This window comes from Macaca thibetana, chromosome 13, assembly GCF_024542745.1.
Source record: "Macaca thibetana thibetana isolate TM-01 chromosome 13, ASM2454274v1, whole genome shotgun sequence".
In the NCBI taxonomy this organism is placed as follows: Eukaryota; Metazoa; Chordata; class Mammalia; order Primates; family Cercopithecidae; genus Macaca; species Macaca thibetana.
The window spans coordinates 52,276,962-52,295,125 of record NC_065590.1 but is presented as its reverse complement, the minus strand read 5'-3'; the positions used below and the strand labels follow the sequence as shown (position 1 = coordinate 52,295,125).

The window sequence follows — 18,164 nt, the reverse complement described above, 5'->3', positions numbered from 1 at the left end:
TTGGACTATATCTGAATATGTCCCACTCAGATATCCCAGGCTGCCTCCAGGGGACGTTCCCTGACTAAACTCTCCTGCCTGTCTTCCTGTAGCATTTCATTTGTTTTATCATTCATAAAGAACTTAATAATGTAGTTGAACAGATTTATATAAAACTTGGGTTTTTGTGAGTTGGATCTCCCCAGTGAAATTGAGGGCTCCTTAAGGGGCATGGGCCATGTTTTGACTCTGTGCTTCCTTTAGTGTGTGAGCAGAATGGAAGAGGGTGATGGTGGGAAGGCCACCATGGACTGACCTGGCTTATCCCCCACATGGCTTCACAGGTGAGGCAGCTGCAGGAGGATGCAGCCCGCCTCCAGGCGGCCTATGCGGGTGACAAGGCTGACGACATCCAGAAGCGCGAAAACGAGGTCCTGGAAGCCTGGAAGTCCCTGTTGGACGCCTGCGAGAGCCGCAGGGTGCGGCTGGTGGACACGGGGGACAAGTTCCGCTTCTTCAGCATGGTGCGTGACCTCATGCTCTGGATGGAGGATGTCATCCGGCAGATCGAGGCCCAGGAGAAGCCAAGGTAATGCTTTCAGCCCAAAGGAAATTGGACTCATTGGCCCTTGGTTAAAACGTAGGAATCTTCCAGAGAGAAGCAGGAGCCTTGAGAGCAGTTCCTGCCTGAGTGAGAGCTTCAAGGCCAGAGAGAGGGTGGGGAGGTGCTTGGAGTGCAGCACCACTGCTTTGGTTACCTCGTGCACAGCATCACCAGGGAATGGGGGTGCCTGGGGTTACCAAAGCCTCTCCCATTCTCCCTACTCCTGGCTCCCATGTCCCACAGTCACTCAGGCCCTCTTGCCCACATCTGTGCTTGAAGTAGGACCTTGTGCTTCAAGTAGCCACATACCTTGAGCATGACTAACTGCCCTGTCTTTGCAATGAGATGACTTTTCTGAGTTATTTTTCTGTGCCTGTTTTTTGGATTAAAAACCACTCTATCCCTTTCCATGCACTTTACTAAAGGTGTCACCCTGAACATCTGCTTTAATATGGTGTCCTTGGGTTATTATTTAATATTTGTCCTATATTTGGCTTCGTTTCATGCAAATTAGTGAAGAGAAGTTAACAGTGGAACACAGAGGTACATATTTAACCTCCAGTTCACCCCTCTGCCAACTCCAGCCCCCACTGTAATTGAGAAACTATGCCGCAATAAAAGGGATTTTTTATGATATATATTTTTGAAGCAGTTGTATTTCCTTGATCAGAATCAGTAGGTTTTGATCCATGCTGGTCACTGCTTTCTAGGCTAGTTCCCATCCTGTGTATCTTTTTGTGTCTCAATAAGGAGACCGTATTAGCTGCTCTTTGATATGCATATCCTGAATCTTTGACAGCTAACTCATCAAGGTGCAATTGGGGCACCTGTTACTGCTTCTCTGCTTTCTAGAAAAGAGTCTTTCTGACTTGCATTTCAAAGGAAAAGTATGAACAGAAAACCATTGCTTTTTCTGGCACCCACCTGGCAAACATTTTGAATTATTCAGGCAGACACACAAAAACAAAAGCAGCCATATTCTGAAGTTTGGTTGCCTGGCTGGTCCTGAACTGTGCTGTCACTGTGCTTTGGCTCCAGTGGCCCAACCTAAGCTCAGTGAGTGATTCAGACCTGAAAGACCATCAGTTTCTTTCAAATTAATTGTGTGTTTTAAAACCTACAGATTTTTTGAAAAGTTTTATCTAACGGAAGCATCGTTTGTGTAATTTTAGGGATGTATCATCTGTTGAACTCTTAATGAATAATCATCAAGGCATCAAAGCTGAAATTGATGCACGTAATGACAGTTTCACAACCTGCATTGAACTTGGGAAATCCCTGTTGGCAAGAAAACACTATGCATCTGAGGAGGTAGGGTGCTACTTTGCTTTGGAGCTGCAGGATAAATGCAGCTGGTGTCAAGATGTAAAATGACTTTGTTTTATATGTGTGTGTGTGTGTGTCAGAGATAATGTGTTTACATTCATATACGCACACGTATGTTTTAAAACTCCTTTCCTGTGCGTCTAGAATAATACAATTATGCAAGACTCCAGGCCCACGCTGGCAAATCTGTGGCACAGAAGACAATTTTTGAGGGCTGCAAAATGGACTCCCCTTCCTCCCCAGTCAGTACTCTTTTAGATGATGCCAATGTCCATTGACTATGCCCTAGATCAGTTTGCTGTTGAGTGCATGGTTGGTGATTCTGGTTAGGACAGTGGTAATAAAGAGGTCAATTATTAGTTGTGTGTGTGGCCCCCTGCATGGGAATGGGCGTCCTCTCCAAGAGGTCAGGGCTTTGTCCCTCTTGCTGTCCCTTTCCTGAACGTGTTTGCTGCAGGGAACCTCCTCACAACAAAACAGCTTTGGCAGGGCTTCCCCACCTTCCTCCTGCCGCTTCTGGAAGGAGCACTGCTATGCTTTTCTTTCCTCTCCCAGTCCTCAGACAGACTGAGCAGTCCTTAGATATCTCCCAGCTTAATAGTGGTCTTTGCAGAAAATGTATTTTTCTAGTATAAAGTGATCCCATCAAGAGGATGTGGTGCAGTCCATTAAGATGTCCCGGGGATTATCTTTTTCATACAGATCAAGGAAAAATTACTGCAGTTGACGGAAAAGAGGAAAGAAATGATCGACAAGTGGGAAGACCGATGGGAATGGTTAAGACTGAGTAAGGACGTACTTTGTTTATCTTTCTGCTCTTTTGGGTATCCGTGGAAAGCATGCACGTTTATTTTCCTGCTTTAATTCATTAATGTTATCACTTAAAGATTGTTTGAGTTTTAGATGCCTTTTTAGTGCCCTGTTTCACCATTTCATGGTAAATATTATTTTTAAGAATCTTCCTATGGCATAGTCATTTTTCACCCCTTGATTGATCTCAGTGTCATAGGTGGGAATTGGATGTTCTTTAGGGATGACAATTTGGCACCTCCCTGGGAGAATACAGATAGAGGCCCTCTCCCCCGTTTTTCTTCAAGAATTCTTGCTTCAGAGTCAAGGTGGAAAGTCGGTCTCATTAAGTCATATTTGGTGCTCTTAGTGGAATGTTGATAACATAATAAAATAAAAACCAACGTCTATTAAAATTTTGCTGTGAACGAGGCATTGTTCTAAGTGGTTTTTAAATGTATTTCTGTATTTATTCCCCAAAGTAACCCTGTGAATTAGATTGTATTTTTAATTCTCATTTTATAAGGGAATATGTGAGCTAATACAGGGCTTGTAATGTACAGTATTAGGAATAGCATTTCATAATTGGTATGAGCACTAACAGCCCAACTCAAGCATTGCTTACCATGCTTTGCCATTCTGTGTTGGAGTTCTGGGCTCTGTCATGATGTTCTGTCTCCATCTATGCGTGTTATGGGTGTTTACTAGAAACCAAATGCAAGGGCCTTTTCTGAAAGGTGTGACAGCACATTCTGTTGGGCCCAGAGCCCTCAGAAATCCCACTTTTTGACCATTCTTTGCAGGAGAATTTGGTCTGTATGTTTTGAGAATTGTGGGGCAGTTTCATTCAGCTCAGCAAAACCCACATTACACACTGAACCAGGCACCAGCTTGTATACCAGGGACACAGTGATGACATGCACAGTACCTGCCTTGAAAAGCCAACAAGTCCCTAGTGCAGAGGTGGCATCTTCTTCATGTAGTCATGTTGGGGGCTACCAAGGTGCTGAAAGCAGATAGCTAGCCAGCTCCTTGGGACGCCAACACTTCCCACAGTCCATTTTTTACCTCAGTGACCCCAGGCTTTGCTGCATGAAATGCAGTGAAAATCAGTGTTAACTATAGCACAAAGCCCGGTTCTAACGTACCTTCTCATAACTATGGTGGAACTAGTGTTCCCTCACAGGTGGAGGAACGGAATGAAACAGAGCGAAAGCCTTGGTCTCCACCATCTGTAGTGTTCCCATATCCTTCCCTCCCTCTAAACCCCCAAAATAAAATACTACTGCCCAAAAGAGGGCAAGTTAAGAATGCCTGCCCATCTGGCTAGGTGTAGATTGTGAATTCATGCAGGTCTCTGAAGGCTTAGCTCATGAAGTGGGGCCGAGTGAACAGAGCGTTCACTGTAGACCTGCGCCGGGCGGTATGATAGCTGCTGTCCCACGTGTGGCTCTTGAGAACTTGAAATGTCTCAAATTGAGATGTGCAGTGAATGTGTGCCATTAAATGCACATCAGATTTAGATTTAGAAGGAAAAAAGATTGTAACAGATCTCAATAGTTTTTTTCATATTGATTACATGTTATAATTTTATACATATTATGTGAAATACACTATCAAAGTTAATTTCACCTATTTATTTTTACTCTTTTTAATGTGGCTACTGGAAAAGTGAAAGTTGCATGTGTGGCTCACATTACATTTACATTGGACAGGGCTAATTTAGAGTAGATGATAGACTGGTTATGCAGGTAGCCATCACCAGAGGGCAGCAGTGCCAAGAGATAAGGCCATATGACTGCCCCATCACCTCCTGGTCAACATGTACTAACTCATGGTACCCTGTGCAGTTCTGGAGGTCCATCAGTTCTCAAGAGACGCCAGTGTGGCCGAGGCCTGGCTGCTTGGCCAGGAGCCGTACCTGTCCAGCCGAGAGATAGGCCAGAGTGTGGACGAGGTGGAGAAGCTCATCAAGCGCCACGAGGCATTTGAAAAGTCTGCAGCGACCTGGGATGAGAGGTTCTCTGCCCTGGAAAGGCTGACTACAGTAAGTGGCCACTGGGCCCTTTGCCTGTTGGTGCCATGGCAACTTTTTCTTCCTGCTTGCCTTTTAGACCAGGGAATTCACACGGTTGATCATTTTTGTTTTTTGTTTTTTGTTTTTTCAAGTAGTGAAGATCTTCTTAAAATGGGTGGCTCCTGTGGAGCAGGACCTAGGGAGAGGGTCAGGACTGTTACCTCCTCAGTCACATCCTGGGCACCTGCATTTATGATCCCTTATAATAGCTTCCTGCCTGGGGATTGATTGGTGGTGGTGGTGTTTTTCTCCAAATCTTTCATTCTCCCCTATCTCAAAAAAGCTTTGTTCTCGAGGTGGCATGGCCTCAAAATTTTCTTCAGTTTCAGAATTAGAATTCCCATCAAATAGAAGCTTAATCCTATTCTGTTGTTAAGTCCCCATTCCTGATCCTCTCTTCCGTCAACATAAAGGCCTTAGAATAGGATTTGTGCACTGGTGTTTCCTCTTCCAAGACTTTTGCTTTCCTGTAGAAAGCTGATCCTTTGCAGTGTACAAAATGGTGTTTCTGATTTCCAGTTCTGGGCATTTAAAATGTACCTGCATACATTTGTGTTAAAACAGAGTACTTCTGGTGCATCCATATGACTCATGAAATGGCTTTGTTTCAGTTAGACTATTCTGTGGCTTTTTAATGTGTTGTTTGGGTTTTGGCTGAACGCAGATCCCCACCACAGCACAAGCGGCTTCCTTGAGAATTATTGCAGCTCTGTCCCTGGTGTTTGTCTGAGCTCTCCTGGGGAGTCCAGCATGAACCCTCAGGCTCAGGTACTTTCCTCCTCAGCAGAGTTGAGAGTTGCATAGTTAATTTAGAAATTAAACCCAAGCTCCCAGGGGTCCTACAAACAGCTCACAGGAATTTTGCCAGCCCATGGAATAGACCATTTCCTGTAGTTTTAGGTTGTAGCTGCAGTTCCTGTGAACCTAATTCCATTTGGCTCACAATGTTAGAGCATCTTCTTGTCCAGTGTGGTCCAGTTTAGCAAACTAGACAGGAGGACTTCCTGGGTTCCTAGAACCTTTTTCTGCAAAGAGGCAGAGTTTGGGACTCTACCAAACATCACTCTGTTTTCTCTTAGTTGGAGTTACTGGAAGTGCGCAGACAGCAAGAGGAAGAGGAGAGGAAGAGGCGGCCGCCTTCTCCCGAGCCGAGCACGAAGGTTTCAGAGGAAGCTGAGTCCCAGCAGCAGTGGTGAGTCCCAGCAGCTCCAGAGGCTGGGCCCTTAGTCTCGGTGGCCAATGAGGTTTATGGGGCATCTTTCTGAAGCCTTGCATTTCTAGGCCTAACCACGTGCCCTGCCTACTCATTGCTTCCGTAGACTGTTTAAGGTCTGTATAGTTACCCGAAATAATCTTGGAGGACACTGATCTGTCCACAGTCACATAGGTATGTAGGTGGCAGAAGTAGAATGTAGACAGTGCCCTTTCTCATCCTGTGTGCACACAAACAGTATGCTCAGAACTTCCATATGATTAAATGCATGGAGTGAACTGCCCAGATTTTAGGCCAGTGATTTTGTGGTGATGCTTTTTTTGAAAGTTCTAAGTAACTTCACACAGAGGGCAGCAATTATTCTCTATTTCCAAAGGGCTGATTATTTTGCTATGGTAAGAGCTCCATGGCAACCTCTAATGCTGCCTTTATTTGGTGGGGCGGGGCATAGGGCATTCCTGTAGTCATATTTTCTATCTAGAGTCTATTTAAAACACTTGGAAGTTTCAGATTTAAAAAGAATTACATTATGTGAAAGGGTTGCTTGTAATAAAATTGAGTGATGATGTTCTCCCACCCTCTCTTACTATTTCCTCTTTCTCCTCTTCTTCCTTTCCCTTCCTCCTCTTTTCCCGCCCTTCCCTAACAGGGATACTGCAAAAGGAGAACAAGTTTCCCAAAACGGTTTGCCGGCTGAACAGGGATCTCCACGGGTTAGTTACCGCTCTCAAACCTACCAAAACTACAAAAACTTTAATAGCAGACGGACAGCCAGTGACCAGCCATGGTCTGGACTGTGAAGTTCACTACCATTTGTCAAGAATCAGCCTTTCCAAATCCTCTGGGTTTTGACCTTTTGGCTTCCACTTCACCCAAAATGTTAAAATTTTTACTTAATTCATAGCCTTCCTTGGTTTCATATTTGTTTGCATTTAATTCATGTTTGAGTCTCTTAACTGATGGATGCCCAGCTGCCTTAAAGCACCATACTTATTTTTTGTTTATTTATTGTGAGCTTTTTACTTTATTAAGATTTTACAGCGAAACCCTTACATGAGTAATTGAAATGAAATTAAATGAGATTACAGCATAATGAAGAAGAAAACTAGAATCTAACAGGTATGACACATTCAGTTATTCTAACAGGACACAGTACTGTGCTATATGTAGCCCCCTTTCCAGATGTTATTAACCTGTAGTAGTTTACTATTAACTAGGAAGACTGGTGTATGAGGAGGGAGACATTCTATAATAAGATTAAAACCTAAAGTCAGCTGTGTAACATTCCATGAAAGATGCATTCATTCATTGAAGATGACAAAAAGGGAGTTGGATATATTCTGGAAGCTGTTTTAATTGTAGGCACACAATCTCAAACGTTTTGAGACCCTTGGGTCATTTATTACTTTTTACAAACCAGTTCCTCTCTAACTTTTTTCCTGCCAATTCCTGAATTGAAAACTGTAGGCTTCCTTGCACAGATGTTGCAGCCAGCCTCAGGAGTAAAGTGCCCACTGACTGCTGCCGCCACCTCTGTCTCGCTCCCTGTCAGTGCTGCGGCACTTGGGACACAGCAGGTGACAGCGGTTCTCAGCATGTTTTAGAAGCCTGCCTCACAGACTTCCGTGCCTCTCCATTCAGCCGATGACTTCAGGGTGTCAAACTGTTTTAATTTTTCAAACAAATGGAACAGAAGCCATTGTGGTTCATCCTGATTACTTGAACGTTGCACTTGGTGGACCGTGCCTGGGAGCGCTCGCATGCCCCCTGGCTTCAGAAGTCATGTCAGTGTCTCTGTAGACAAACTCCACTCTACATCTTGGATTAGTCTTCTGATTCATTGTTCATTTCCTCAAGACTTTTTGTGGAATTATCTGATAAAGGAAGCTTTTCGGATGGTATCTGTCAGGACACCAGCATGAATTGAAAATGTTTTCACAAAAATCCTTTTCCTTAGAAATAAAAGCTGGTGACAGAGATGGTTTCCTAGTACTGATAAAAAGAAAACCAAATCCATATTATACATCAAAGCCTTGTGAGACATTCACTTTGCTCCTTTGCCATATTTAGATGTGTTAGTGGAATCAGAAACCTGTTTTGATATGTGTTCTCCATGAGTTAAGTCTGATTTGTCTTTTTATTTCATGATGCATGTCTTTTTTTTTTTCTTTTGTCAGGATAACGTCATATAGCATCTTGTTTGTTTTTCCTTATCTCTATGTACATATCTATCTACTTCTGACTGTAGATGGGTATATAGATAGATGCCAAGCTTCTTATGTTCTGGGAGTAGTGTGCATCATTATTGGGTCTCTGCCTTAAAACACATCAAAATTCATTTTAGAAAAGAAAACTGCTTTGTCTTTGGTCATTAGGGAGCTCTAATGTGTGTTTCTGGCTCCAAATTACATTTTGTGTTTCATTGATCTATATGTATATATGTGATGTTTTCATATATATATGTGTGTGTTTAAATTTTGTATCACCAGGACTGATACCCAATTTGACACTTTTTGTATCTAGAAGACCCTCCAAAAAAGGAACCACATAAGCACACAAGAAAAGAGTGCTATGATGCTTTTAGCATTTGCTATCATGCCTATTTTTATCTAGATTTTTTAATGTAGCATGTCATAACAAAATTTTAATTACAATTGGATTGTATTAGAAGAAGAAAAAGTATTTTTATTGTTTTGAGTGATGATGCAGAGACTCAATGAACTTGAAAATAGCATTGCTTTGTGCACTTTGAAAACCAATCAGGTGTTTTCTGTGCTACTAGTTGTCACGTTGCATTTATGTTCACCTCCTGATTTAAGTATCTCGGGTGTGCCCAGCCACTAAAGCACTCTGGACTAATCGCTAAAGAGAAGCAACGTGGGGTGGGGTTGCAGGGGATGTGTTCACATGTACCCATCATTGATCATAGCACTGTGATTGCTTTTGATGTGTGTCTCTAGTGGTGTGTTGTCTGTTGGCATGCTTAAAGCACATGTCCATTAAAATTCATTTTGTTCCTTTTATTTTCCTTGTTTTCTTGGTTAGTGATTCATTTGCATAAACATTAATGATCTCTGCATACTGGTTTGGGGTTTTCTCTTTCCTTCTAACTCTAAAGAAAAAATTTTTGCTGCAGAATTATCCTCAGAAGAGGCTTCCCTGGCCTTCATCTACCTTGCAGTCTGACCAAGTATGATAAATTTTAGCTGTTTTAAGGAAACATCTCTCTACCCAGGTCATTGCTGTCACTAGCAGCTTTCAAGTCAAACCTGCAGCACTAAATTTTTTTTTAACCTGGTTTCTCTACATACTAACCCCATGTCTCTCTGGACTCACACCTGGCTCAGGCCTTCCAGACCAAACTCATACTTCCTCCTCACCAGAAGTCTCCTGAAATCTCACACTAGAGAGGATTTATCACCTTTAAAGTCCACTCACATTGTTTTGACTGAGGGTTTTGTTTTTTGGGTATTTCCCGTCCTGCACCTCTCCTTTAAAAGTGAAAAGAGAGAGAATGGTTTAAATAGTCTGTTGCTCATAAGCACGTATCTGCAGTCTGTCACTTGCAAGGCCTGGGTGATCATCATGCAGCACTCGTGCACACACACACCCCCACATCTCTTTTTGTCCTAATAATCCATTTTCCACATTGCCATGAGGGTAAAGGGTTCCAATCAAAACCACCCTTAAACTGTATAGTTTCTAGTCTTCCCTTAGCCCTGATGCTAATTATGATAGTTTGCATAGACATAACTTAAACTTGTGATTCTCCCTCCTTCTAGAGCTTTTTTTAGCCCTTTCCCCCCCAAAAAATTAGTTTTGTTCAAAATCAAGCATTGGGCCCAGCCATTAAGATAAGACCTAATAAGTGAGAGATCCAGTTCCCAAGAGTTGATAGATCCAGGTGTTCACATGGTGGTGGCCAGTCTACCATTTATCCCGTCAAGGTTGTTACTGCTAATTTGGTGTCACTTTGGTCCTGGGCAGCAGTGGTGGGCGACGTATCTAATGAGCGTGCCATTGACTTCTCCATGTTTGTCTGTGTACGAGGGGTGCAGGTTGTCTGTAATCCACTAAAGTGTCAGCCACACCCAGCTTTAGTAACTCGCTAATCGCACACCCTGGGTGTATCAGCCAGGGGCTGCTACAGTTAATGGTACACAGTTGATGGTACACAGGCTGAAAATGATAATGAATCAAGACCCTACTACATTTCCAAAGCCGAAAAGCCATGAGGGTTACAATTTAAATGAGCTTGGGAAGGAACGCTCCGAAGACGTCTCCAGCCTGAAGGGTCAGAGCCGCTGGAAGCCTGGCTGTCTCTGGGCTTTCTCGTCTCAGTGCAGCAAGGCACCGTGATCAACCAACCCGTGATGGGGAAGGCCCTGGTTCTGTCTTTGTTTGGGGGTAAATAGCTGTGTGGTGTTGAGTGACTGTGATTGGCTTTTCCAGCTCCTTTAACACAAACTACAACCCACTCACGATACAACTTCGGCAGATGTGGTCAAATTGATGTTTGTTGACTTGCCTCATTTCCTTCCAGCTCTTAAGTTCCAAAGTCTAACTGGGATGGTAGATGTGAAATGCATGATTGTCGTCCTAATTTCTGCATGTGTTTATGACAATGTGTTGAGGGGAGGGGGAGGAGAGCCAGAGAACATTTTCAGGAACCAAGGTCTTTCCTTGTCTTACTCTGGGGGAATGCCATGTAGCTCTGATAGAGTTGTCTATCGGTCTGTTTGTGAATGCCCTTTCGCTTAAACTTCCAGCCCTTCTGGTGGCATCCTTGATCGTAAGGTGGCTGCTGTATAACGTCCACTCTCTTTCATATTTAATATGTGTGATTGTTACTGTTGTCTTTTTGTTTTAAAGTAACCATAAGAGGAGATGATCTGAGTTATATTTATTGATCAGAGGAATAGAGTGCAGTAAAACTCATACTGGCATTTCGCTTTTCTTATTTCCCTGTAAACGGGCGGGTATTAATCCATCCCCACCTTCTAATGTCCTTGGTGTCCAGCTGGCTTTGTGGGTGTGCAATGGTTTTACTGTACTGCCTCGATCTCTGCCAGGCATTTATACACAGCCACATGTGCGAGTCAGGTAGAGCGTATGTGGTCACCCCCATGGCTCACGGAGTTAGCTGAATGGCCTCTCCGCTGTCCCTAGATGGCAGAAACGGTGGATACAAGTGAAATGGTCAACGGCGCTACAGAACAAAGAACGAGCTCTAAAGAGTCCAGCCCCATCCCCTCCCCGACCTCTGATCGCAAAGCCAAGACTGCCCTCCCAGCCCAGAGTGCGGCCACCTTACCAGCCAGAACCCAGGAGACGCCTTCGGCCCAGATGGAAGGCTTCCTCAATCGGAAACACGAGTGGGAGGCCCACAATAAGAAAGCCTCAAGCAGGTAACAGCAGCAGAGCCTGCCACAGTAAGATGGGAAGTCAGCCTCTGAAGGGATAAGGTGGGCCACTCTTCAATTGGAAGAGAAGTATGTGCTCATGTAGTTTTATTCCTTTGGTAGCTTCCTGGACATTGCATTCTTCTTGGGCTGACGCTGGAAAGCAGGAGTAGAATGCTGGTTATTCACTGAGAGAAGGAAGAGTTGAGTTTGGATGGGAGTAGCTAGACGGGGCTTTAGTAGTTTGTCTGGAGAAGGAATTTGCTAGGTTGAGACTGAAGAGTCTTCTTTACCTTAAGTGAATGATTTCATTTAGGAATCCTCGTGGGTTTTTTGTAAAAAGCCATTCACCATTTCCCCTGCCCTGATCTCCGTATCAACCTTTATATATATATATTCATTGTCTCTCAACAGCCCCAATTTTTTTATTTAACAGATGGGGAACCAGAGGCTCTGAGCGGTTAATAAAGCTCAGTTTCTGTGGAAACCTAGTAAATGGCAAAGCTGGAATAGGAAACTGCAAAGCCTATGTGCTTAACTAGTAAACCCAACCACCTGGGACCACCATGTCTTATTGTGCAGTTTGTTTGCTGTGCAAGGCGATCAGAATATCTAAGAACTGCCATTCGCATTGAGGACAACATAGGGATTTATATATTAATACATGCTGGTGTAATACAGGCCGGTGTTCTGTTAAAATTAGTATATTAGGGCAGTTTGCCATACCATAGGGGAAAAGCCACTTTATTCTAATTCACCCAAAGGTACCATAAGTGCTGATGGCTCTGGGTCTGTCTTTCTGTCAAGTTGCCAAGTCACATAAGTAATAAACCTGCAGCTGGAGGAGCTGCTGCTGGAGGACAGGCATATTTCAGACAAGGAGCATGGCCTGTAACCCATGACCATAAGAGGGCGCTACAGCAGAGAGTACTAAACACCAATCAAAGTGAGCTCAGAGTACAAGAGAGTAACTTGCTTTTCTCCAAAGTAAAAGAGAAGACGTAGCCCTCAAACACCTGCCCTGTGCCCTGTCCCCGAACTCTCCATGGAGAAATTTTTTCTGTTGTTTAGTGTTAGCAGAATTTAGGAAGGGCTTGTAATAAGGAAGGTTGAGGGTTGGGCGGGATCACACTGTGTTGTGTGAGGATCATTTTCATGTTAATGAAATGTTTAGTTCTTCAAGGGGAATGTGGTAGAGCCTTTATCTCCCCTGCCCTTTTTTTTTAAACTGCTCAGGTCCTGGCACAATGTTTATTGTGTCATAAATAACCAAGAAATGGGTTTCTACAAAGATGCAAAGACTGCTGCTTCTGGAATTCCCTACCACAGCGAGGTCCCTGTGAGTTTGAAAGAAGCTGTCTGCGAAGTGGCCCTTGATTACAAAAAGAAGAAACACGTATTCAAGCTAAGGTGAGAGTTGCCATGCTTCAGGGCTGCCAGAGTGGGTTTGCATTTACTTCCACTCTGAAGGTTGGTTTTCTTAGACAGCTGCTGTGATTAGTTTGTTCTCTCTTCTGCCATTTTAAATCCCCAATAAAGTGAAAAACCAGTTTGGCACATGTCTCAGGCTGAATTCTTTGGCAACTGTGGCCAGCCACCAGCTTCCCTGTGGTTAACAGTACAGCTGAGCATTGAAGGATAAGGAGCTTTTGATTTTATAACCAGGCACTTACTGTTCCCTAAGACTTAAAGAGAGCTAGTCACATTTCACAGTTTAAGAGAGGCTTTGAAAAATAGTTTCCCCATCTTTTCAGCTTATCCCGACCCAGGAGATGCTATTCTTTGCTCATGAGTTATCTGGAGATGGGTCAAGTGAGTCATCCTGGAGCTGGATGGAGACAAACAGGAAATGTTTGGATGGGGCCTGGGACCCTGTCCTCCCCTGACTCTCCCAGTAGATGCTCCAGCTGCCTCAGAACCATCTAGTTCCAAATATCTCTACCCTGTAGGATACATGTACCTCCCTACAGAGTGGGGCTAATCTCAGAATTTCTCCTCACACTTGGAAGTAGGCAGAATAATTATTTTATCTTTTAAAAATGTAAAAAATAAACATTTTAGTGGTTAGGATGCTTGTTTACTGATTTGCACTGTTGCTTTGGGATCTGAAAAGCTTTGGTCTTCATTTATTTGTATGTTTCATGCCAGTTGGACTAGGCCAAGGGCTGCAGAGGAGAGAGTGTCAAATGATTTGATTTATTGAGCTCTGCTGCTGCGCAGTACAGGCAGGCTCTTTGGGTCCTGGAACACTTTACATTTTGTAAGACAATGCACCGGCAGCTTGGCTCTTTGGCTGCTTTCCCCTTTGTACTCCCTTCATGCAGCTTCAGAGAACTGGGATATTAGTGAACGGTAGCTACCCTCTGCTACTCAACAGTACCCTCTTACTCTCCGCAGCCACAGAGTGAACCTGTGACCCCTCCAAGCCTAGGGAGCTCCCAGTGTCACACTAATAGGGCTTCTTAATTCTAAGACATACAGTAGAAGAAAAGTTGAAGAGACATTTTCTGTTTGCCTATTCTGAGACTCTGGAACATGTGAATGTAGGGGATACAAGCTCAGTAGCAGAATGTCAAAAGGGCTCGTTGTGTTCAAAAGCTTTCTCCTGAATTCAGTTTAGACCAGTAAGTGATCAGGCATCCACAAGTGAGTTTTTTCACAATAAAGCCAAATGTTATGTTTGGGTTTTTTTTAAATCCTTCCATTTGATTGAAGCACAGGCTCCCCGTGTGTATCATTGGTGCGATTTTATGGCTTCTTGATCTCCAGGGGTCCCTTGCTGGGCCTGGGCAGGTCCCCAGGCTTGTTGGTGACATATGCAGGTTGACGCTTCTGTTTTGACTCCTGTGGTCTGCTTCTGTCCTGTGTGGGATATGGGAGTTGGGGGATTTTTATTTCTCTGTAACTAAGTGGTGACTAACTTTCTTCCTTGAAATTACAGACTAAATGATGGCAATGAGTACCTCTTCCAAGCCAAAGACGATGTAAGTTTCTAAATGTTATTTCTCTCCAGTACTTAGGAGTTTGCAAGTGTTTGTGGGATGATGGGCTTTATTCAGAATGTTCTTCGCTAAATGATGATCAGTGATGGTTTCTATCATTGGGCTCCAGTCACCAGCACTAGAAGGTGTTTGGTTCTGTCTCTAGAAGGCAGTGAATATGATCTCGCTGTCCCTTTGCCGAGGCAGGATCACTTGAAGTCGATGGAGGGAATCTTTGCTCATCCCCTCCCAGGGATGAGGCACAGTGAGGTGGTCCCAGGACTGGTTGTGGATCATGATGGGACCCCCGCTGCACCCTGTGCCCGTAGCCAGCTGTTTAATGGGTGTGTACCTCACCTCAAGGAAAGAGAGGGTCCATTGATGGAAAAGTAACACCTATAATGCCCTTAAATGTGAAAAAGCACCTTCTAGGGTGGGATCTGACCACCTCACAGATTGAGACCAGTCTTCCAGCTCTTACAAGTTTGTAGGGCCACTTACTAGGTGATGAGTAGAACTGAATTTTCATGAGAAGCTGAACCAGGTTCCCTCTCCTGTACTGATAAGGCAGAGGTGCATTTGGGGACAGTGCCCAGAAGTGACTCTGCTCACCCCTCAGTTGGCCAGGTGTGCCATTCCCAAGCCTTGGCGCCAGAACCCCTCCCACCTAGCCCTCTTAGTTGAGTCTTACCTGTGTCCCTTCCTCTGTCCAGGAGGAAATGAACACATGGATCCAGGCCATCTCTTCGGCCATCTCCTCTGATAAACATGAGGTGTCTGCCAGCACCCAGAGCACGCCAGCATCCAGCCGGGCGCAGACCCTCCCCACCAGCGTCGTCACCATCACCAGCGAGTCCAGTCCCGGCAAGCGGGAAAAGGACAAAGAGAAAGACAAAGAGAAGCGGTTCAGTCTTTTTGGCAAAAAGAAATGAACTCCTTTCCTTCACCTCCTGCCCTTCTCTTACCTTTTCAGTGAAATTCCAGCATGCAAGCTCAGAACCAACACATTACTCTCTGTGCCTAATGTTCCTCAATGTGGTTGATTTTTTTTTTTTTTTTAATTTATAGAGCATTTCTGGGGGGTGGGGGAAACACACCTAAACACTTTATCTCCAAGTTACAAAAGTTTGAGGTGCAGAGGGAAGGCCAGATTTTTTTTAATGAAATTATATAGATTAGATCTCAGTATTTAAACTGTTCCTCAATTTTGTGAGGCTGTGTTGGAAATAACCCGCCTCTAGTGCTGTTGGTATGCAAGGCAGCGGTGCTTAATCAATATTTCCTGTGCTTACCAGAGACAAAATGTACCAATATCCTGACACCATTCTCTCTCCATTTACTTCCGGTGGTTACCCTGAGTCTTGACTATTAGAAGTGCCCAAGATGGGGCTAACCTTTATTAAACAGATCACATATTATGATCTTGCTGCAGCCACAGTGCAGCTCCACATTAACTCTACAGACCAAACCATTTGTATCTGGCATCACTTACTAACACATGACATGCGGCTTTTCTGCATCAACTGCTATGACGGTTAAGAATGTCAGTATACAAGAAGGAATAGAAAACTGATACTGTTTTAAATAATCTGTAATTTCAATTTTTTTTTTTTTTTTTTTTGCTGAAATACATTATATTGTATGTTTGAGATAATTCTAGTACAAAGTATAATAAAACTAGATGTATAATAAACCCTTTAAATCATTGGTAAGTGTACAAGTGGTGGAACTGAAGCATTTACTGGACAAAGTAATGTTACTTTAATGGTTACTTGCTCGTGCGTTGCCACACTGTGTTATAATTTGCTTCATTTCCTTGCTATTTGATACATAGTGTGCATTTCTCTGTCACTGTAACTATTGTAATGACAAATTTTCATCTTACTGCACAATCAAAATGACATTGATAGGAATGAACTCCAGAGGCTGGGCCTGAACAGGGAGGTGGTCGCTCAGGCCTGGTGCTCAGTCGTACGACCTGTACCTCTCAACTTTTGCCCTATCTGTTAAATATATGCTATGTCATTAAATGCTTTTAAATCTAGCACGGTGACTAAGTGTTGTTCTTCCTCTGCTGCGTGTGCAAGCCCAGTAGGGAAACTGCAAAGGGAGAAATGACAAACAGGAAACATTTTATAACCAGTCTGGGCTCACTTTTGCATTTTTTATGCATGTCTGGTGCACAAGCTTTGAAAACTACAGCAAACAGTAATAAATGTGACTGTTTTGTAGTTACACATTCAGGCTTTATCTTTTATTTATGAAAAAGTTACCAGAGCACTTGTGAAATGTGAGCTCTGAGATAGGGGTTGGCAAATTTGTTCTGTAAAGGGACGGAGATAGTAAATATTTTAGGCTTTGTAGGCCGTAACTATCTCTGTTGCTCAAACTCGGCTGTTGTGTAATACAAAGGCAGTCATTGACAGTATGTGAACGCCTGGGCATGGCTATGTTCCAGTAAAATTATTTAGGGACACAAATTTGAATTTCCTATAACTTTCACATGCCATATAATATTTTGATTTTTTTGTAATGATTTCAAAATGTAAAGTCTACTTTATACAGATCAGACCAAAAAGGAAAAAAAAAGTAACAGGCAACAGATCAGGTCTGGCCCATGGGCCATAGTTTGTGACTTCAGCATAGAGTCGTGGGTTATTTACAAGTGACATACTTTTCCTGGGTTATCTGGATATGCTGACTCCATGCCGCTTGCATAAACTAGCAGCAATGGATGCTAGTATTATGGATGTCCAGTAAGTTATTCCACAAAGACCATGCCTAAGGTGGCATCAACCCTGGGCTCCACAGCTCAGTGTCATCAAAGCTTTCTCTTAACTCTCTTACCTCTAGGCAAACTGAGACCTCACCTTCTCCCGTTTCCCACGACAGTCCTTTGCCCTTGCCATGCTCAGGGTTGGAATCAAGTTCTTCCATTCTCAACAGATCAAAATGTTTAGTTAAGGCAACGTATCTTGGAAACAATTGTGATTGATTACAGTCTTGTACTCTTGACAAAGCTGTGCAGATGGCAAAAAGTTCACACCAGCAATCCTGGAATCCCGTAAGAAATACATAGATGTTGAACATCGTGCACATAATTTCAACAGTTCGCAGATCTCTAGTTACGAATCCGGGCTTTCGTGGTATTTGCTCTCTCTTCTTGCACTTGATAAGGATCCACTGAGGCCTGAATGTGGAAGATGATGGGCAGCAAAAGGAGAAGAGTGTCAGAAGACCCCAATCAAGACGTGTTCACCATCAGAAGTTATAGGCCACACAGGGTCATGAGCTTCAAGCCTGGCAGGGTAAATAATAGTTTTTGGGGTTTTTTTTTTTTTCATTCTTTCACTGTCATATTTTTTGAGGTTTTTGCACATTTCTTATTGCCATAATGCTCTGCTATTTTACCCTGATTTTGGCCCCTTAATAAATCTGAAGAGAATTAGTGAAAATAAGGCTTAGGATGTGAAATGGCATTGTCACTTGAATCAAGGCCACTTTTTGTCCTACTTGAGCATCTCAAGTTGGGATGCATCTTCTGATGGCACTTCAGGATTGTGCTGTGCTTGAACTGCCTGTGTTTTTTTGGTTTTTTTTCGGGGGGGGGTTGGGTGTATGGAGAGTGATGGTGCTGCTTACAATTCGTGGCATCTTGGGTAGATGAAACAACGTATCAGACTGGGTGATGGGCACATTGTCATCTCACCGAGTTCCTGGAGCTGTTAGAATTGCTTGGGGATCCTATGTTAGTTCCCCTGGATATTGTTTTATCAGTCGGAATTCTTTTATA

The 18,164-nt window shown here is 43.4% G+C and overlaps 1 protein-coding gene across 7 annotated transcripts in view; it reads left to right on the top strand.

The window, feature by feature from the left end:
* The window catches only part of SPTBN1 (spectrin beta, non-erythrocytic 1), a 213,406-nt gene extending 196,991 nt beyond the window's left edge, over nt 1-16,415 (top strand). For 6 of the 7 annotated variants that reach the window (XM_050753709.1, XM_050753710.1, XM_050753714.1 and 3 more), the window contains 10 exons: nt 324-568; nt 1,756-1,894; nt 2,612-2,696; nt 4,549-4,745; nt 5,855-5,967; nt 6,638-6,701; nt 11,158-11,396; nt 12,627-12,800; nt 14,332-14,374; nt 15,085-16,415. In XM_050753709.1, the coding sequence (XP_050609666.1) occupies nt 324-568; nt 1,756-1,894; nt 2,612-2,696; nt 4,549-4,745; nt 5,855-5,967; nt 6,638-6,701; nt 11,158-11,396; nt 12,627-12,800; nt 14,332-14,374; nt 15,085-15,303 (1,518 nt within the window). In that variant the 3' untranslated portion in view covers nt 15,304-16,415. Of the gene's footprint in view, nt 1-323; nt 569-1,755; nt 1,895-2,611; nt 2,697-4,548; nt 4,746-5,854; nt 5,968-6,637; nt 9,012-11,157; nt 11,397-12,626; nt 12,801-14,331; nt 14,375-15,084 lie in introns of those variants that run through there. The other variant, XM_050753716.1, reaches the window with a different exon arrangement.
* The last annotated feature ends 1,749 nt before the right edge of the window (nt 16,416-18,164 follow it).